Genomic DNA, 20,061 nt, shown 5'->3' on the forward strand with positions numbered 1-20,061 from the left:
AAGGGTAAGAATAGACTGGCATATGAGAGGCTAATGAATTAAAATCAAACACAAAAGTAGAAACACTGCTATAGGATCTCCCAAGACCATTACAATGCCCAGCTACAATAAAGGTACAACAGGAAGATCTAAGATGACTCAAAATGGAGAATTCAGGGAATTTGACCCCTGATGTTCCCCCTCTCCTTGCCGCCAACCACAAAAAACCAAGCTCTGTAGACTCCTCTTCTACCTAATTAGAAAACTAGAACGGAATGCAATAAACAAAAAATGTTCTAGGCGTCATTAGGGCACATGCTCTGTGTCATCCGTTCTCAGTACGAGAAAGAGCTGTTCATCCATGGTGCTCTTCATCAGCCTCAGACAGCATCAATTCTGACTGGAGTAGGGGCAACAGGAGAGAGGGAAAACAACAGTGAGCATGATACAGCTCACCTGCTCTATCGCGCAAGGTTTATTCTGCTTTAACCATAGTAATAGGACCCTCCTGGAGGTGGTCCAGTTGTATTAATTGACACCAAGCATATAACAACGTGATTTAAAGGGGGGGGGGCAAGTGGTAACACAGCAGTTCCCAGCTGCTGAGGCATGTCTCACTCCTCTGAACATGCCTTAAGCCCAGGGGAGTCAGCTTCCCTGCGCCCAGCCCAACTCCACGAAAGGCCCAGCTGGACGTTTCCATGTTCCAGTGCTCTCACTGGAGCACATGTTGCTGTGACACCTGCACAGGCCGGGATGGAGTTCGTTTGATCAGTACTAGAGCATTAGCTTAGTCTTTTGAAGTCTTGTGCTTGCTGGTAATTCTAGCAGGCTCGGAGTGAGGAGATGCCCGCAGGTGTGAGCCGGGGGGAAAAATGGAAGCGAGCAGCCAGCCTCAGTGGGGCCGAGGGGGCAGAATTTGTGCCTCTGTGAGGTACAAGGCATTACCAGTTTTCCCAAGCAAAGACCAGACTGCGGAAGCATTTTAAAACACAGCTATGCAGGGTGCGGACCATTTATAACCTTTATATGTTATAAATTATCATGACACTACATTATACTATGTACTATAAATACATCTCAGGCAAGAGTTGTTAAAATATACCAGCGAGGAAGAAAAAGAAAAAAAGTATTTTTAGCCAGCTTTGTTATACTAGCAGAAAACCTGTGAAAAGTATAAACTCAGTATGGGAATTTTAAGGATTAGGCTGATTTAATGTACCATTAGTGGATCCTGGTAAAACTGATATTTCTCCTTGGTTTTCTAGGTAGTGGTGGAAATAGGACAAGGCAGTGCCCTTTACCACATATTAGAATCTCCCCTTTTTTTGTTCCATGAGACTTGGAACAACTTAATTTTTCTTACATTATTTTTTTTCTGTACAAGCTATTTCTCATGTGACTTAGTTGATTTGTTCAGCGTTCTCAAGTTGTAAAAGCTTAACAATCCTAAATGCTATAAAACCTTTCATGGCAGCTGTTCCTACTGGGAAAGGACTGCTTTGTTTTAGCAAGATTTTCCATTTTTTATTGTATTTCTCCAAGAAGATATTTGCTGATGAAAGCGGAGTAAGTCTCTGCTGTTGGCCCTCAGCCTGCATTTCTGAAACCTTCCTTTGCGATGGCTACCGGCTTGTCATCTTGTTCCGCTGACCCTCTCCAAACTGGAACCCAATTATGTGAAAGTGGTTTGTGTCACCCAAGCAGTTTGAATTGGACTCTTCCAGTTCCAGCTTGCTGGAAAATGCAGAACAAAAAGGGTCTTTCAAACTCAAGGGCACACGCTCTCCCTAAAAAACACACGTGTAAAACGTCATCTGGCCACAGCTCTGCATGTGAGTGGGGAGCACAGATAGGAAGCTGGGAGAGTTGGGGGTGTTCAGCCTGGAGAAGACAAGGCTCCAGGGAGACCTTCTTGCAGCCTTCCAGTACTTAGAGGGGGCTTAAAAGAAAGATGGGGACAGACTTTTTACCAGGGCCTGTAGCGATAGGACAAGGGGTAATGGTTTTAAACTTAAAGAGGGTAAATTTAGACTAGATCTGAGGAAGAAATGTTTCCCAATGAGGGTGGTGAAACACTGGCACAGGTTGCCCAAAGAGGTGGTAGATGGAAACATTCACAGTTGGGTTGGATGGGGCTCTGAGCAACCCGATCTACTCGAAGATGTCCCTGCTCCTTGCAGAGGAGTTGGACTAAGTGCTCTTTAAAGGTCCCTTCCAAGCCAAACCGTTCTGTGATTCTGTGATCGGGCACAGGACAGAGGTTGACAACGATGGCACCCAACGGTGTGACCCAGAGGCAGGCGGCGGGGGACAGCGGGGCTGCCGGGCCGCGGCGCTCCGAGAGGACAGCCACGCTGGCGCAGGTGGACAGGCAGGCAGGAAGGCAGGCGGGCAGGCAGGCAGGCAGGCAGGTGGGCAGGCGGGCGAGCCCCAGGCAGGCGGCGGAGTAGCCGCGGGCAGCCTGGCCCCGCCATGACACTGCGCCCGCCTCTCCTCACATGCCGCCCGCACACGGCGGGCACGGCGTGTCTGCGCGCCTGAGGGACGGCACGCGGGGAGGCCTCTCCCTCCTTGCGCTCATGCTCCTCCCCTCCCTGGATGAGTCCTCCAGCCTTCCCGGCGTGCCCCGCGCCCACCATAGAGGGGAGGGCCGGCCTCGCTGCTCGCTCTCTCTACCTCGCACTGTGTGTGGGAGGCGGCGCGGCCGCGGCGACATGGCGGGCGTGGGGCAGGCGGACAGCGCTGCCGCCGAGGTGGAGAAGCATCTGAACGGGGAGCTGCCGCCGGAGCCTGAGGACAAGGACGGCGCGGAGGGCGGCGCGGCGGGGCTCGGCGCGGAGGATGGTGCCAAGAAGAAGCGCAAGAAGAAGAAGAAGGGCAAAGCGGGCCCCGCGGGTACGGGCCGGGCCGCGCCGCGCTGCGCCGGGACCCTCCGCTGACAGGCCGGCGGGGCGGCCTGAGGGGGCCGCGACCCGGCAGACCGGGCCTCGTACGCGTCTGTGGGTCGCTAAAGGGTCCTGCAGCGCGTGGCGCGGGTAGGGTGATGGGTGCTGCCGAGGCCGCTGTCCCGGCCCGTGGCGGCTGTGCGGGCTGAGGGGCATCCCCTCGGCGAGGAGGGGGCAGGCGGGTGCCGGGAGGATGCTGCTGCCGTTCAGCACCGGGGAAGCTGGGGTGAGGGAAGTGCTCCGGGCTCCGGTGCGCGCTGGAGAAGCCACCCCTTCCCTCGTCCCCTCCTATGCCCTGAGGGTGAGAAGGGCGTAAGACTGCTGCTGTAAGAGTCATCGCGCATGATGGAGTCTCTGTACCCCTCCCAGGTTCTCTGAGAAAGCCGGAGCAAGTCCGGGCAAATAGTGTAAAGGAACTAGGGTTTGGGTTTGTTTTAGCAGGCTAGCAGTTAGTGATGATCATGCTGTGCGTTTATAATTATCTACTTCACGCCCTTATTATCTCACAAGAGCAGGCTGCTGCTATGGCAAAAAGAATTAGTTACACTGGCAGAAAAAAAGTAATCAGAAGTGTCTGGATAATGCCATCTTTATACACAAGTTTCAGTAACAATACCTGTCACTGTAGTGCCTTACAGTCTTACACATTGGGTTTGCTTTAGAAAAAAAAGAGCAGCATGTGCTCTGGTATCTGTCAGATGAGTACAGCATATTTGTATAAAGTTTTGGGGGCTGTTGTTTACTAATGTGGAGCTATCCTGTTACTGTAAGTCATACTTTAATTTTACAAACAGGACAAGAAACAGAAAAAGAAATGGAAGGTGCACTTGATGATGTAGCAAAGCAATTGGATAAGCAAGTACTGGAGGAGAAAGAAAAAGATGATGATGATGAAGGCAAGTGTAACTTACCTTTTCTCTTGACATTTCCAGTTTCAACTTCTTCCTAGACTCCCATTTTAAACTTTTCACAGGTGCCTTTTGGGTTTGATGGGGTTTTTTGTGTTGTTTTTTGTGGGTTTTTTTCACTTGGGAGAGGTGAGATGCAACTATATATACTTTTTACTTTTTTGGCAACAAGTTAGCCATCACACATGCATATATGTATAAAAAAATAACAGAGATAATAGCTGTTTCAAAACTGTTTGTTTTCAAGGATCTTATTGCTGAAAGGAAATGTTTAGTTTAAGATAAGGTAAGCTATAAATCATTCTCGCTTGCATTACCATGCTCAGTATAAATTTATGTTCCAAATTGCGTTTCTTATTCTTGGCTTAAAGCAAAAAATACAGACAAAATTTTAAGGGAGCATTTTAATTAATAGAAGGTCTTAGAGTCGTTACCAGTGACTTTAAATGTGTTCATCTGTAATCCTAATTTTTCATTAAAACTGAACTGGGGAGAGATTAACACACAAGCAAGGCATACACCTTGTGTTGCTTGTGCTATGCATCTGATGTTTTAAGCAAGTGCCTTAGAAGTGTCCCGTATTGAAATCCAGGCTGCATTGCATCTTTTCTGTAGAAATATCAGATGAAAATGCTGTATTTCCTTTGTTTTGATGAGTGGTTCTCAGTAGGAATGAACGTTTAAGAAAATACATTTCTTAAGTTAGTAATTCAGTTTCCTTCTTGTGAATTAGCATTTAAAGTTGGCTTAGCACCCTAAAATGTTTCTTATTGTTCTGCTTAGAATCCTTATTTGTTGACTATTACTGGAATTCATCATTCCATAATTTAATTTAATAAATTAGGTATAAGTTTAAAAATATGAAATAAGTGGGCTGGGATACATAAAACTACAAATAAATTTATTCTTTAATATTATTAATCTATATATAGCATCCAGTTTTATGCAATTACTTTCTGTAAAAGTATATTCTGATGGATTTTTCTTTTTTTATGGTATGTTTCAGGTTATGTGGTTGAAGGATATTGAATACAATATGTGCTTTGCTGTCATTGCAAGTAAAATAAGAAGTATTAAAGAGGATACTGAAAACTTGATACAATGAAAAGAATTCTTTGGAAATTACTAGAGTAGTTATAGTTCCATGTCAGGAGAAGTAACATTGTTAATAGCAAATCGAGTGCTGTGTTCTTTTATGCTTTTTACAGTATTAGCAGTTGGTATTACAGTATTAGAAAGTATTAAAAAAAAATGAAGTAGTGGTATTACTGAAATAATCTTTTTTTCCACATATTAGACTTGGATGTGGTTTTAGAAAAACAATATATTTGCAGAAAAATAAAAACTGCTGCAAGTTTTTTGAAGACAGTTGTGTTTTTGACTGTACTGGACCTCACCACTTGCCATTGTAATTGTGTAGCATCAGAGGTGTTGCTTAAGACATGGTGCTGTGTTAGATTAAAAGCAATAAAATACCTACACCTCCCCCTTTTTTTTCCTTGGTAAGCCTACAACTGAGTAGCCTCAGAAATGAGACTATACCATTTGAAATCTGGGAGAGATTAGGGAGTGCTCTTTAGATTTCCATTGCAGTGTTAAAACATGCTGATGGATAACATTTTTGCATTTTATTAGGCTAAATTATTAAACATCTATACCAAAATAGCATAAGGTTGGGCTTCAGTTTGCCGAAGATCTTAAATTGCTGTTCTGGTGAAGTTTTTTTCACTACCAGCTAAATAACCTGAAGACAAACAGGGTATTGGTCAGATGCAGTAGCTATGTTTCTGGCAGCACAGTTAGTCTGCAGCAGTCTTCAAGGACATGAAAGCGCAGGCCCCGTTAGTTTGGCTTGCAGTTGGCAGATTCACGTGCAGTGATGTATGAAGAAGCCACAATAAGCAGATAGCAACAGCAACAACATTTAAGAAATGCTGTACTTTTTTTGCAGGTTAGGCCTAGCATTTAAAAAAAAAAAATCCATAAATCACTTCGTGAATGAACTGGAGTCATGTCTAAGTCATTTATTGAGAATGGTTTGAACACAGCTCAAGGTCAAGAGGCATGTGACAAAGTTACCACATTTTCAAGAAATTTATATGTGCTGTTAAGGATTTTCAGCTGCCTATGAAATACCGGTTGATGAAGAATCTGGTAGGCTGGACTACATTGTAGTTACAAAGTACTTATACTTGCAATTTTTTACAAAAAAAAAAAAAAATTAAGATACTTGATGCCAAAATGAGCTGGGGAGGGGTGGGGGTGACGGTGACGCATTACTGAAATTTGCCCCAGCTGCAGGGTATTTATGTAGTCACTACAGCCAGCATAAAAGTGCAGATGACACTGACCATCATAAGAGGCATGAAATCCAGTGACTGGAACAACTGGTCAGTGTTTTGGTTTTAAATAAATGAGCAAATACAAGTTGCTGTGTAAATGCATTAAAAATGGTAGTGCCTTGACTTGATTCTAAAAGTTCTTTCAATTTTACTTTTCTCTTTAGATAAAAATAAATGTTCTAAATGTAGATGAATAGTACTTATCCATTTTGAAATGAACTTGTGGATAGGTCCAGAAGGTTTAGTTAGATGGTATCACATTAGATAAATACTTTGTTGTGTAAGAAGTAACTAAGCATTAGAGGTAGCCAAACGTGAAGTCCACACACAGAGTTATCATTAACTCCCAAATGTGACTGTAACATGGTGTGGCTGATTCTTGGTCCTTACATGCTGTGCTCTCTGAAAACCTCCAACTGGTACATCCCACATGCAGTGTTTTTGCTCAGTGCTGTTTGAGACTGTCCCTGTTAATGTCCAACTTTAAATTTATCCTGACCTAAGTGGTGTCATCTTTACTTGTTTGTTTTTTTTATCTTTCCAGGTGCATCAAGTTCCTTTAGCTGAAGCATCAGAAGATCGGTTGGAAGCAGTAGTTCCTCGCTTTTTGTTAGCTATTGTGTCTAATACAGTTCTCTCTCTCACCCTCTCCCAACTTGGGCATCCTTTTAGGTGAATTGAGAGTAGGAATATTTGAAGTAGGACTTTCTGAAAACATTTTTTCCGGAGCTGCTTTTTTTCTCTGGTGATATGTTTAAATCATCAACTTTAGGAAGTATTTTCTTAGGTCTGTGTTTGGTGTAGGGACTGAAAATGCTAATGATTTGGTAGCAGCTTCTGTCATCTTTTAATCCATTAAATTCTACTGTGAAAGAACTGTTTCCAGGTTGTCCAGATGGTTTTGCGTCTCATCCAAATTCTTTGGTTATTTAAGGTTATTTTATATTCACCTGAGCACTTTCTTTCCTGTAGATGGAGAGGGTGAAGGAGATGGAGCAACAGGGAAAAAGAAGAAGAAGAAGAAAAAGAAGAAAGGACGTAGGTATCAAGCACAAAAATAAAGATAGACTGCATGAATATTTGGCTAAGTGTATGTAAATGCCATTCTTGGCAATTGAAACAGATGTTGGGGTGCAGTTTGGGTTTGTTAGGCTAAGTTTGACTGAGTATTCTTCTTTCTGGTATCTCTGAATGCCACCTTGAGCACTGGCCAAATAGAGTCATATGAGGGCATTGTGATACGATGTTTTCTTGGTAGACGGTCAGATTCTTCTAGTAAGGGGATCTTAAATAACTTGTGTCATTTAACTTTTATGGGTGAAATAAGGTAGTATTTCCAGTGTACCATATGTAAAACTTTTAAAAATTATACTCAACAGCTAAGGTCCAGACAGATCCACCTTCTATTCCAATATGTGATCTATTTCCCAGCAACATATTCCCGAAGGGAGAAGAATGTGAATACCCACCAACACAAGATGGGTGAGTGTTTTAAGCTTAAAAAATAAATGCTGCCATCTGGATGTGCTGAATTGCAAAACGGTTAACATGCAACTAAATGGACAAAGTGAGTTATAATGTGCTTTTTTTTTTTTCCTTTAACTGGATTATCTAAGAACTTAACAAATAGAAGCCTTCAGGCCAGAAATGTTCCTCCTTCCCTACCCTTTTAATTAAGGTATAGCCTATATGAGCAGAATTGTCATGAGGCAGGGGACCGACAGGATTTCAATAGGCAGCCCATAAGGAAAAGTACAGTCTGAATTAGAACTGAGTGAAGGTTTAAAATTTAGGGAGATGACACCCTGTTATACAGCAGTTTTGGGGGTGTCTAGAGGCCAGCGTTTTATTATTTTTTGGTAGACACATGTCAATCTCTGAGTATGAAACAGTTTAATTTAAAAGCCTAAGTGGTATATTCTGCATTTTGCTTCTCTTTGTATTAATATATAGTTATTATGACCCAAACTGTTTTTTATAATTCATAGTGACATGGGAATAATGTGCAATTTTACTAGACAAGCAACAGCTTCTACTGGCTTACTGGAACAGAGATCTGCATCCTTATGTTTTCATAGCGTACTACTATTTCCTTATGCTTTGTTTGGAACTAGGATATACCAGCTTGACTGAGTTTCCTGAGTTTTTTCCTACATGAAGTGTTGTGGAAAGTCATGTTTTACTTATATGGGGTGAGGGGAGTGAATCAGCTTAAGTTGCATGAAAATCTGAGTGAAAAGATATGAATGTATTACTGAAAACTTCCCAGGAAATTTTGAATCAAAAGTCTGAAAAAATAGGTTAAACCGAAGGGGGGGGGGTGTTAGAGAAATATTTGTAGTTCTGAAAGCATTGTTTAGTTTTCAGTGACTACTTTTTTTCATAATCAAATTTCTTTGAAACATTATTGGTTGTTTAAAATCAATGCCTGTTTCTCATAGAGTGTAAGCAACGTAGTTAAGACTAGCACATTCTGTAAATTGTGTTCAGATAATACAGTTTAATTTTTATGAGATTAAAATTTGGTTTTGAGGAAGCCTTTTCTTCTTTTTTAATGACTTAAATTTGATCACAAGGTGTGCTCATGTTTATTTATAAATGACTTCCTTGTTTGTATGCAAAATACTAGCATGCTAATGAAAGACTTTCAAGGGTAGTCCTGACTGACTGATCCAGGAGTGATTCTTTCATGCTTAAGAGTTAGATAGAATCATTTAATTTGGGAAAGACCTTTAACATCATCAAGTCTAACCGTTAACGAAGCACCGCCAAGTCCACCACTAAACCATGTCCCTAAGCACCATGTGTACATGTCTTTAAATACCTCCAGGGATGATGACTCAACCACTTCCCTGGGCAGCCTGTTCCAGTGCTTGCGGTGAAGAAATTTTTCCTAATATCCAATCTAATATTTGTCGGTATATGCATATGCCACATTCAGAAGGACATGATTTAAGCAATCCAGGAAATTACATTATAAGCATCTTAAGCATGTTCATAGTTTATTAAAAAATGACACACTATTTTTACACCTCTGTTATGTATTCAACTATTGAAGATTAAATATTTTACACTGGTTTGCTCTTGTTACTTTTAAAAGAAGAAAAAAACACAGAACAAAAACAAACCAACTTTTCTAACAGGATTTAAGTGGGGCATGTACCAAGTATGTTGTGCTGTGGAAGAAGAATATACTCTTCTAAGAACCTGAAATAGTTTCTTTACATAATTTGCTTAATCAAATATATTCTTAGCTTTGTTCCTAATTTAAATATTTAAATCTTATGATGCTACTTTAGCATTTCCTAACATAAGCAGCTACTTAAATTAGTAGCTGACATGAATGCCAGGATATTTCCTATTCTGAATAATAGTTTTGTGTTATATATTGGTGAAGCATTTTTGTGCTGCTTCTCTTACCCGTGCTGAGGTCAGTAGAGGTTTGTATTTGATCTTTTTTTAAAGAGTTTCGCTTCTAATCTTAGCTCCTGATGTCACATGCTTTCTAAAGTTGCCTCTGATCAGCCTAGAAATGTGTATTTTATGGGGAAAGTTGAACTAGAAGTTGGTATCATTCAATTTTCAGGGGGGAAAACCAGCAGAGAATCAATTCTTACAAAAATATCAAAGCTGTTAGTCTATATATCTCAAGTATTTAGTTCTGTTTGAAGGCTTGCATTTTTTTGTTGAAGACACCTGAATTTGAAATGATGTGACAGGGAGAGCAGAAAAGCTATAAGCAATATTTCATGATATGCTGGTTTTGTTAAAGTGGGATTAAAGAATTCTTGTCCCTGCCTGATTGTTTCTGACCCAGTGCTATTATCTGAGTTAAAATAATCTGGGGGAATTATTTTCTAGAATTCTTATTTTTGATCACTAAAATCTAGTTACAACACAATCCTATAAGGATTTGTACTAGTGAAAACTGGAGGCCGTGAACTGGAGTGAAAAGATGGAAACAAATGGCTTGGAGCAAGAGGTAAACTTCTTAAACTGAGTTATGTGGTAGCCAGCACATTAGGAAACTGTTCTTGGAAAAGCTTGTTAGGTTATGTGCCTGTTGGAGGACTTAAAGGTCTTACACTAAACATCATCTGATCGATTGATTTTTCACATGTCCTGAAATGCTTAGGCCCAAGCAGGGTTTCTTGTCACCTCCTTTCCTGAGCTCCCTGGTGGCAGTGGTGCATATTTGGCAGCAAAATGCTTTGGGTCCGATACAGTATTTTAAAATGTAGAGGCTGTTTTGTACCCCAGTTGTCTTGCATAGAGTGACTATATGCTGAAATAAAGTAGGATAGAGTGAGGATGGCTTCCGTCCAGTTTGCTGGAGTTTGCGCTTAAGTCTGTGACTGATGACAGAGCAGCTGCCCACACTGTCAGCAGCTTTTCCTACCAGAGGGTGTTCCCTTCTGGAATCCAGAGCAGTCTGAAAGGATCCTTGAGTCTCTCTCTCCCCTGTTTTCCTGCAGTACACCTTTATCGTCTTCTCGTGCCATGACTACTGTGCTGGCAGTAGTCCGATTTCCAAGTGCAGTAGGGGAATCAGGTGTTGCAGACTGTTGCCTTTTTTTTTTTTTTTTTTGTGGAATTTACCACTGTTAAGAAAAATTCTAAGAGGACTATGCATATTGCTTGCTACTGGAGCAAGAAAACTGCTCAGAAAAGTAAGCATGGGATTTCTCTTTTGTGCTGTTGCTACTTTATCTGAAAAGGAGCAGGAAGTTCAAGGGAAGCAAGCAAAAGGGTTTCAAAATATTTGGATCCTCTGGTCATCCTGAGAAAAATTTTATGGAATAGCCTGTTATCCTTCTTGATCTTTTCAACTCTGCTTTAGGATTGCAGGCCTCTTAACACTGTATAAATACTTAGTTCAAAATACAGTGAAATTGCAGGGCATAGTCTCCTGGCTTACTCATACCTGTTGGTATGGTTGTGAAGGAAACTCTTAGAGTGGAACCAAAGTATGTGTCTGTGAAACAGGTAAGTAGCTACACCTTTGGATTTCAAAAAGTAATCCTTTAATTTTTGTGTTCAAAAAACGTGTAGATGTGGCACTTCAGGACATGGTTTAGTGGGCATGGTGGTGTTGGGTTGATGGTTGGACTTGATTATCTTGGAGGTCTTTTCCAACCTTAATGATTCTGTGATTCTGTGAACTCTGTATATTCAGTTGTTTGCTTAGAATCAGCTCACTTACATAAAGGTAAAAGTTAATTTCTACATTGGGAAACTTTGGTGTAGTTTAGCATCTTTGGTCCATCTTTGTCCATCATCCATTTTCTTTTATGACCCACCTACCAGGACATGCAGCTGTGTCTTGTTTTCAGTAGTATTTGCCCTGCGTAGCATGTATGGGGTTCTTTGAATTATTGCTACGGTTTTCTGTGTCATTACAGAGCTCTAGCTTCACCATTTGAAGATTATCTCTGTAGTCATAAGAGTAGACTTCTAGTTAAGTTCTGACAAGTTGCTGGAGTGTTTAAATTACTCTTCTCCCTCCCCTTGGAACCTTAGTCATATGGCTTCTTGCATAATAAAAAAATATATTCAAAACTAATCGTATATTTAATCTTATGTTGAAAATTATTCTTGTATTTGTTCTATGAACCTACCAAAGAGCCAAAATGAGTGTTACTCTTTTGGAACAAATATTAATTCACTGTCCAGCAAATTTAGAAAGCATCTTCCTGGCATGTGCTTTAGTTACTATGCACTGTGTCAGGTGTTATTACCTAAACATTCTGAGGATGGGTGAAAGTATCACTGGAACTGCAAGCTCTTAAATTTTGAAGGAGCTTGTTTTCTCTGTGTCAGTAACGGTTTCTGGGCCAAGTAGCTACACTACAGTGCTGAGATTCTTCTCCATACAGGAAGAGCACTGTCTGAATAAGATTGTGCAAAAAATAAACTTTTTGCATGAGCAGAGCATGTTGCAGTGATTTGTCCTGCTAAACTCAAAGTAGAATTGCAGGCATTGATAAAATTTTATATGCCTGTTCTGTCTTTCCAAAAAGTAGTACACATCTTTCAAGCACACTGCTTCTCTGGGCTTTTGGGAAGGTTGTGAGGTAAGGCTTTTGAAAATATAGAGAGAATAATACAGTTCATGGACTGAGCTTAATTTCTATGTATACATGATTATTTTTTTGCTGCAATGTTACTGCCTTTCACAGATGCCAGTCTGTGGTGCTGACAGATTTTTATAGGCTTCCTTTATTCTCAAAATTTTATAAATTACAATATTTTCTGTTACGCAGGGGAGTGTAGACCTGACTGGTTCATAAACACTTTGCAGGCTTTAGACAGAAATTGCAATGACTACTGTGATTATAGTAACTTTTCATGACACTATTTATTTTGAAGGCGAACTGCTGCTTGGAGAACAACTAGCGAAGAAAAGAAAGCACTAGACCAAGCCAGTGAGGAAATATGGAATGATTTTCGGGAGGCTGCAGAGGCACACAGACAAGTGAGGAAATACGTTATGAGCTGGATAAAACCTGGAATGACAATGATAGAAATCTGGTGAGGACACAGATCTTCTCAAAGACCTCTGCTGTAGATTTTTCTTCTTTCTCCAGAGGGGGAGGGATTTAGTCTCAATTTTCTGTGCTTAATTGACTGTGTCATGAGTAGGGGATTTCTGTTTGAAGTATGCAACCAGCATCCCCAATTACTTCCTTTAAGTTTCCTCTTGTAATATATTCTTAGCTTATGCAGCTTTAGAGGCCCCGGGGGATCATACTGAATTTCAAGCTAAGCTTTCAATTATGTTCACTTATTTTGAGCACGTGCTTGATTTTGATGTTTTATGCCCTGGCTACTCTTGCATTTAAGTTCTGCAGTGATGCTGAGAGAATCAGCAGCATTGGTAGTAAACATCCTGGCTTTTGCCAGAATCGTCAGTGAAACGCTGTGTGGATGAGCAGTGCGGGTGGAGTCTGAGGCTGGGAGTGGGTGAAGCGGTATGAAAACAGCATAGCTCTGTACTCAGTTCAGGGCAGGAAGATTTTGTCTATATTTACTCTTCACTGACTGGTATTTTGGGAGAAACATGATGTTTCTTTGTGTTATTCTTAGTTGATAAGAAATAATTAAGCAAATGAATTAAGATAAACCTATGTTTGATTAAGGTAAAGTTTCAAGAAATAATTAGCCTGGACTGATCCTTTTGACTCTTTCCAACTTTTCCTTTTTTTATCCTTCAGTTTATCTGGAGTGAAAGTCTACTGTCAAAGTGCTGCACAGATCCAGGACAGTTTAGCTTCCAAAATCAGGTGCCTTTCAGCCTGGTATGACAGGCCTGTGCTGACAAGAGTAGGATAGTAAGAAAGCTAGTCAGAGCTGATCCCCAAGGTAACTGGGGGTAATGGAAAGAAATAATATACTGTATGGGAAAGTGGAATAAAGACAACTGCCTTAATCATGACTAATCTGGCTGAAACAAATCTGTCATATTGAATTATACAGTTTCACTGTTATAGACAATAATTTTCTCCAAATGTGACTTTTCTTCCTAAGATACCTGAGGCTATGGGAACTTACGTATTAAAAGAAGCTCTCTTATTCCAGACTGCTCTGAGTGAATAGCTTTCTTAAATAAAATCAAGAGTATGGTGCACTGATGTGAGCTGCAGTTTACATCATTCACTGCCGCTATAGGAGTATGCACTGGTGGACGTATATCTGTAGCTTTCCAGTAGCTAACAGCTTGAGAGTAGGCAAAAACCAAGAGTAAATGCTAGTCTCAAGGTTTTATTTTATCACCATTATCACTTAAATGTAAAAAAAAAGTTGTCTTTTTAATTAGAGGGATTTTTTAATAAATGAGAGGACTATGCTCTTGCCTTCCCCTGCCTCACCCCACCCTCTTTAAATCTCAGTAATTGTAAAGACTGCATTTAATTTGCCTAAACTTTAGTTATATAAGCTCTGCTCAGGAAGAATGGGTTAAATGTAGCTTGTAAAGCGATGGATATTTTAAATTTAGAGTAGAAACACTAGTGAAGTACACAATTTTGCCCAAGAAGGGGTAGAAGAAACAACACAAAACACTAAAGATCATTATGTTGTACTTAGTTTTACAGTCTAGGGCCTCCTTTTAGGTAGCATACAGGTAATTTAAGATTTCACATTAGAACATTTGCTTTAATACTTTTCTGAGGTTTTGTTCTTGCATTGATTTATTTGAAGTCATCATAAGAAATATTAATGACCACTGTTAACGTTTTTTTTTTTTTTTTTCCCTCTCCCCCCCCCCCGCCCTCCCCCCGCCTTTTAGTGAAAAACTAGAAGACTGCTCACGTAAGCTGATAAAGGAAAATGGTTTAAATGCAGGTCTTGCATTTCCTACTGGATGCTCTCTGAATAATTGTGCCGCCCATTACACTCCCAATGCTGGAGATCCAACAGTCCTGCAGTACGATGATATTTGCAAAATAGATTTTGGGACACATATTAGTGGTTAGTTTTCATTTATGAATTAAAACTTTGAGAACATTCTTCAGTGCAAAGACTATGCAGCTAATGAATTTCTGATGATTTCAGGTCGTATTATTGACTGTGCTTTTACAGTCACATTCAATCCAAAATATGACAGACTATTACAAGCTGTAAAGGATGCAACAAATACTGGAATAAAGGTATGATCATTATGTAAGTAATTTACTGAGTCAGTAAACTTTACCATTATTTTCTATTTATATTTGTACTTTATTTTCAGTGTGCTGGAATAGATGTACGTCTCTGTGATGTGGGGGAGGCCATACAAGAAGTTATGGAGTCTTATGAGGTTGAAATTGATGGCAAAACATACCAAGGCAAGTTCTTTTCTTTATACAAGGATAGTTGTTCTTAGAGTATGTGTATATATATATATTTATACAAATACTGATTTGTTTTTATTGTATTGAAAAGACCTCTGTACTAGAAGCATGGTATGAGTGTTGCAAAAATACGTGTTTCTGGTTGGCTTGCCATTCCTCTGGAAGAACGCTCTTGGCTTATCCTTCCAACTATTGTATCTTTAACAGATAAGTTGAAGGCTAAACGACTGTTTCAAAATGTACAGATAATTTAATACCTGCTGTTTGGCTTTGTTAATAAACTTCTGTTACTGTTGGAGTTGCTAGTCTTTAATAATGAAGTTTTGATACAGCATACAAAACTAACCTGTGCCTTGCTGGAATTTGTGCAAGATGTGTAGATAGCCTTGTGTTTAGTTCTTCTGCAATATGATGAGTCACTACTGTACTTTGAGCATGGACTAACAATTCAATGTGGGCTAACAAACCAAATTGCCTTAAAAGGTTTAACATTTGTTAGGAAGTTGCCTGTAATATTAATGTTTTCTTCAAAAGTGAAACCAATTCGCAATTTGAATGGACACTCGATTGGGCCATATAGGATACATGCTGGAAAAACAGTGCCCATTGTGAAAGGAGGAGAAGCCACAAGAATGGAGGTAAATGGATTTCTTCAATCTTTTTGTTAAGTTTCTCCAACTGTCGCTGCAAGAGTTGTATTTCCTGTAAACGCCTAATATGTAGGGTTTGTGATCCTGTGGATAATAGCAGCGGAGATAAAACATTGCTTTACTTTGTAGTGTTCCTGTAGAGGAGTGATCGCTCTTGTTTTATCTCAGTGGCTTCTCTGTTTAGCCCTGCAGTGTTCTGGTATCTAACACTTTCTGAAACTGAAGCCTTGGAACCCTGCTTTTTAAAAAGCAAACCACCAAACAAAACAAAAAAACCCCTGAAATCTGGATGGCCTTAGTGATGCTTACGGAAACTATTGCATATGTAATTTCCTAATGTGTGTATATGTTACTTAAATACGGTGTTGGACTGTTGCACTTAGGAGCAGGGAAAAGAAGAGGAATTCAGATTTTTGGGGTGAACGTGAGGGACCAGAGTTTTCCTGAAAGATGTTTGGACTTGCCAGTCATTCATGCTTTCCTTGTTTGTTCACTCTGTAATTAGAAGACAAAATAACAATTGTCTCTTGTTTAGGTAATTCTTGAGAAATATTTCTGTAGTGTTGTAGCTTTGGATGACTTTTTGCAAGTATAGTTAGATATTATACCTTTCTTGAAAAGCTTCCAGTGCAGTTTTTCTTTGCAGATACAAAATAATTAAGCATGTATCTAGTTAGTATGAGAGGCTAGATGAAAGATTTTTGAATAGCATTTTGGAGCAAGGGAAGAGAAATTGCTGTACGTGATGTGGCAAACTATACCAATCGGAAAGGCAGTCTTAAAATATGTAACCTGAGATTTAGCCACCGTTTTGATGTAATCTTGTGTTCTAACAAGATAAGAAGGCTTATTTAAAAGATTGGTAATGAGTTAAGGAGCTTTTCATTTCTTTCTAAGCCTGATCACTGATCAGCAATGATCACTAGTAAGCCTATCAGAGTAAGTAAGACTTGTAAGAGCTGAATAGGGACAAGCGTGGTCTGGACAGGATTGTTTTTTGAGATAGGCTCGCTGTCATCACCCAAAACTTGTATCATAATTGTTGATCACCTTGTTAATCATGTGAGCAGAGAGACAAAGTTTTAACTATCGTCTTATCTATAGGAGTGTGCAAAGGGATTAAAGAGTATTGGAAAAGGAAGGTAGAAAAAACTTGTGTGCCCTTCTTGTTTTAGCTTAGTGAATGGTTAGGTCTTGTATATCATCCATCATTAGTATATTCCTAGAATAAAACTTAAATGCTCTTTAAACAAATCTTACTTAAAGATTTCACATCTTTGTTTTAATTGAATATCCACTGGGGAGAAGACCTTTTTTAAATTTCCTCAACTTCTGTACGTTACTTAGGACACAATCCCACATCGTTAAATACAGTGAGTTTTGCCAGTGAAGAACGTGGAGCATAGCACAGTACAGTAAAACCTTGGCTAAGTATAATATCAAACTGCAATCCAATGAGTTTTTTGTGACTGAGAGAAATATAGCCTCTAATGATCCTTATTCTGAAAAAGTGGGTGTGAAGTGAATTTTTTTTGTGGCATTGTGTGTGGGTTTTTGTGGTTTTGTGGGGTTGGTTTTTGTGGTTTTGGTTTGGTTTGGTTTTTTTTAATGAAATCAGTTGAATATTCAGGGACATTTGTACGAGTTTGTCTTGAATTTGAAGCCTATGTTACTGCTTTTCATATGGCTTCTTATTTTTGGGTTGTGATGTTCAAAGTAGCTTAATAAACTGAAAAACTCAGGTCTAGCTGTCCATTAATGTTTGGTGCCTTATCTTGTTAAGTCCCTTTCACAGTCCTACCATTAAGGATATGTGAATGTACTTGGCAGAAATGAGTTTATATAATGGCATTTCAGTATGTTCTTGGCTAGAATTTTGATAATGCCCTTGCAGATATATATCATCTTCATTTCTTGAAGAAATTCATCTTGTGGAGTGGAAATGAGCAGGTTAAGGGTTTATACTAGCAGCTGTTTCCAGAAAATTCTTGCAGAAATTGGGCAGAAAGTTCTTCAGTGCAGTAAGTCTCTGTAATCAACATCTATTTGCTGTGTCTAAACTATACATTTCCTAGGACTTCTATCTGAATAGTAGAGAATTCCAGTTAGCAAATGTTTTGCAGCAGAATGTAGTTTCTTAGCTATGTTAGATGTATGCTTTGACAACGTTTTAACTGCAGTAAGTTTGAGAAACTGTGACTAGAAATACGTTGATATTTGTCTTGAAACAAATAAAATGGTACTAACATAAATAGCTGATGATTTGGAGATGTCCGCAACTTTACTGTGCGAAATCTCTGTATTGAGTTTTTCCTCTACATTGATTTTGTGATTGAATCTATTCACACTTCATTACTTGTATTCAGAAGTTGTTATACTGAGATCTTTATACGAGAATGCCCCAATGTCACTTATTTTCATATTGCAACATGTTCCCTTTGTTTTCTCTCCTTAGGAAGGTGAAGTATATGCTATAGAAACCTTCGGTAGCACAGGAAAAGGTGTTGTTCATGATGATATGGAGTGTTCTCATTATATGAAGAACTTTGATGTTGGGCATGTGCCAATAAGGTTGGATCTTTTTGTTGTTGTTGATTTTTGTTGGTATATTGTGCTAGAGCTACCACCCTCTTAAGGTTCAAATTTGATTCAGGGCAGGTTCCTCACTAATTAATAAGGCTATGAGAGGACTAAAAGTTAGCAATGTTCTTGCTATGAAATATGCTCTGATTGTAAATCTGGAACAATGTAGAGCAAAAGCATCTTTCCAAAGCATCTGGAAATGGAGACAATACATGATTATGTCTTCAGAAAATCTAGATTGTTTTTAACTTCCTATCATTAGTAATTTTTTATAATTAATAATATATATATTATGTTTGTATATCAGTCTATATATTAAATGCATAGATTTTTTTTAATCAACATCTGTATTACGGTTGTGTGCCACAGTCTTTGCCTTAGATTACCTGAGTAGCTTGATACAGCACTGTTTTGTTTGTATGGCTATTTTGTGGTTTTTAAGTTCTTGTTTCAGCATATTGCTATAAAATGAAATAGCTTATTAATTTTTAATTTTCACTGGCATTGCATTTTAGCATTTCTAGGAGTGTGACATGTTTTCTGAAGTGAAGGCTATTATGGTTAGAAACATAGGAGGCAAGACGTGCTTTTCCAGATAGTTCTGTTTTGTCTCCATAGAGCAATCTAGTAATATGAAAAAAATTAATTAGCCTAAGGGTTGGAAAGGAACTGTTTATGTTTGGAAATAAGTTTATTTCTCAGCTGAACTATAAATCTCTAATTTTTATGCTTATATATTGTTAAGAAGTATAAATAAAAAGCTTACCGAGTATTTGACCTAAGAAGTAAAACTTTAGAGTTTTAAACCACCAAGCTTATGTCTAAATTAGTTCAGGTTATTAACCACTTGGGATAAAGAAGAATTCTGTTTTTCTTTATAAAATGAATCATCCTTTTACTATTAGAATGATTCCTGTCACTGTGTTTAGTTTTGCTTGGGTAGTTAGATGCAGATATGTTCACAGTCTAACTTCCTCTATTTGAAGTGGTTGGCCAGTGTGTTTGGCAGCGTTGATTTGTTTTGCAGGAGGAAAATACACTTTCTTTCGTGACCAGAACACCTGATTGATATAGAAAGACATCCCAAGACTGGGCAGTCTTGGCATACCTTGAAATCTAACCCTTTTCTTAATTGGTATGTTCTATTCCTGGAGTGAATGCCTACTGATGATACCTCTTCACATGTTCTCTTTTTCCTCCCCCCCCTTCAGGCTTCCAAGAGCAAAACACTTGCTAAATGTTATCAATGAAAACTTTGGTACTCTTGCCTTCTGCCGCAGATGGCTAGATCGCCTGGGAGAGAGTAAATACCTAATGGCATTGAAGAACCTGTGTGACTTGGGTATAGTGGATCCATATCCTCCCTTATGCGACATTAAAGGCTCGTACACGGCACAGTTTGAGCATACTATACTGTTACGCCCAACGTGCAAGGAGGTTGTCAGCAGAGGAGATGATTACTAAACTCAAAGCCACCTCAGCACCTTTATACTCTAGGCTTTGTTGGAACATACTCTACCAGAATTAATTTGCAACATATTGTCTGTTTTAACAGTGGACTGATGTAATACTTTCCATGTTTGGAAGGGAATAAATTCAATCAAAGGCAAATCTTCTAATGTAACTAACCAAGGTAAACTTTCAGGCCTTTAGAAATATTTCAAAAGTTACTTATTTTTTCTGTTCAGGGAAGTACATGCTATAAAGCTCAATTTTTAGTTTGGAATGAGTTATACATTTTTGTTTTGAACCTTTATGATAAAAGATGCTTTTCAAATATTTATATTACCATATTCCTACTTGAATGCTTTGAATGACTA

The 20,061-nt window shown here is 39.2% G+C and overlaps 1 protein-coding gene across 1 annotated transcript; it reads left to right on the top strand.

The window, feature by feature from the left end:
* Positions 1 to 2,696: 2,696 nt before the first annotated feature.
* On the top strand, positions 2,697 to 19,715 carry METAP2 (methionyl aminopeptidase 2; the record flags this gene model as incomplete). The annotated part of the gene is made up of 11 exons (XM_082000145.1): positions 2,697 to 2,877; positions 3,722 to 3,829; positions 7,150 to 7,215; positions 7,557 to 7,659; positions 12,547 to 12,708; positions 14,465 to 14,646; positions 14,731 to 14,825; positions 14,906 to 15,002; positions 15,543 to 15,646; positions 18,114 to 18,229; positions 19,453 to 19,715. The coding sequence occupies 11 exons, from the start codon at positions 2,697 to 2,699 to the stop codon at positions 19,703 to 19,705; spliced, it is 1,467 nt and encodes a 488-aa protein (XP_081856271.1). The 3' UTR covers positions 19,706 to 19,715.
* Between the last annotated feature and the right edge of the window lie 346 nt (positions 19,716 to 20,061).

This window comes from Phaethon aethereus (assembly GCF_964289735.1).
Source record: "Phaethon aethereus genome assembly, chromosome: 1".
In the NCBI taxonomy this organism is placed as follows: Eukaryota; Metazoa; Chordata; class Aves; order Phaethontiformes; family Phaethontidae; genus Phaethon; species Phaethon aethereus.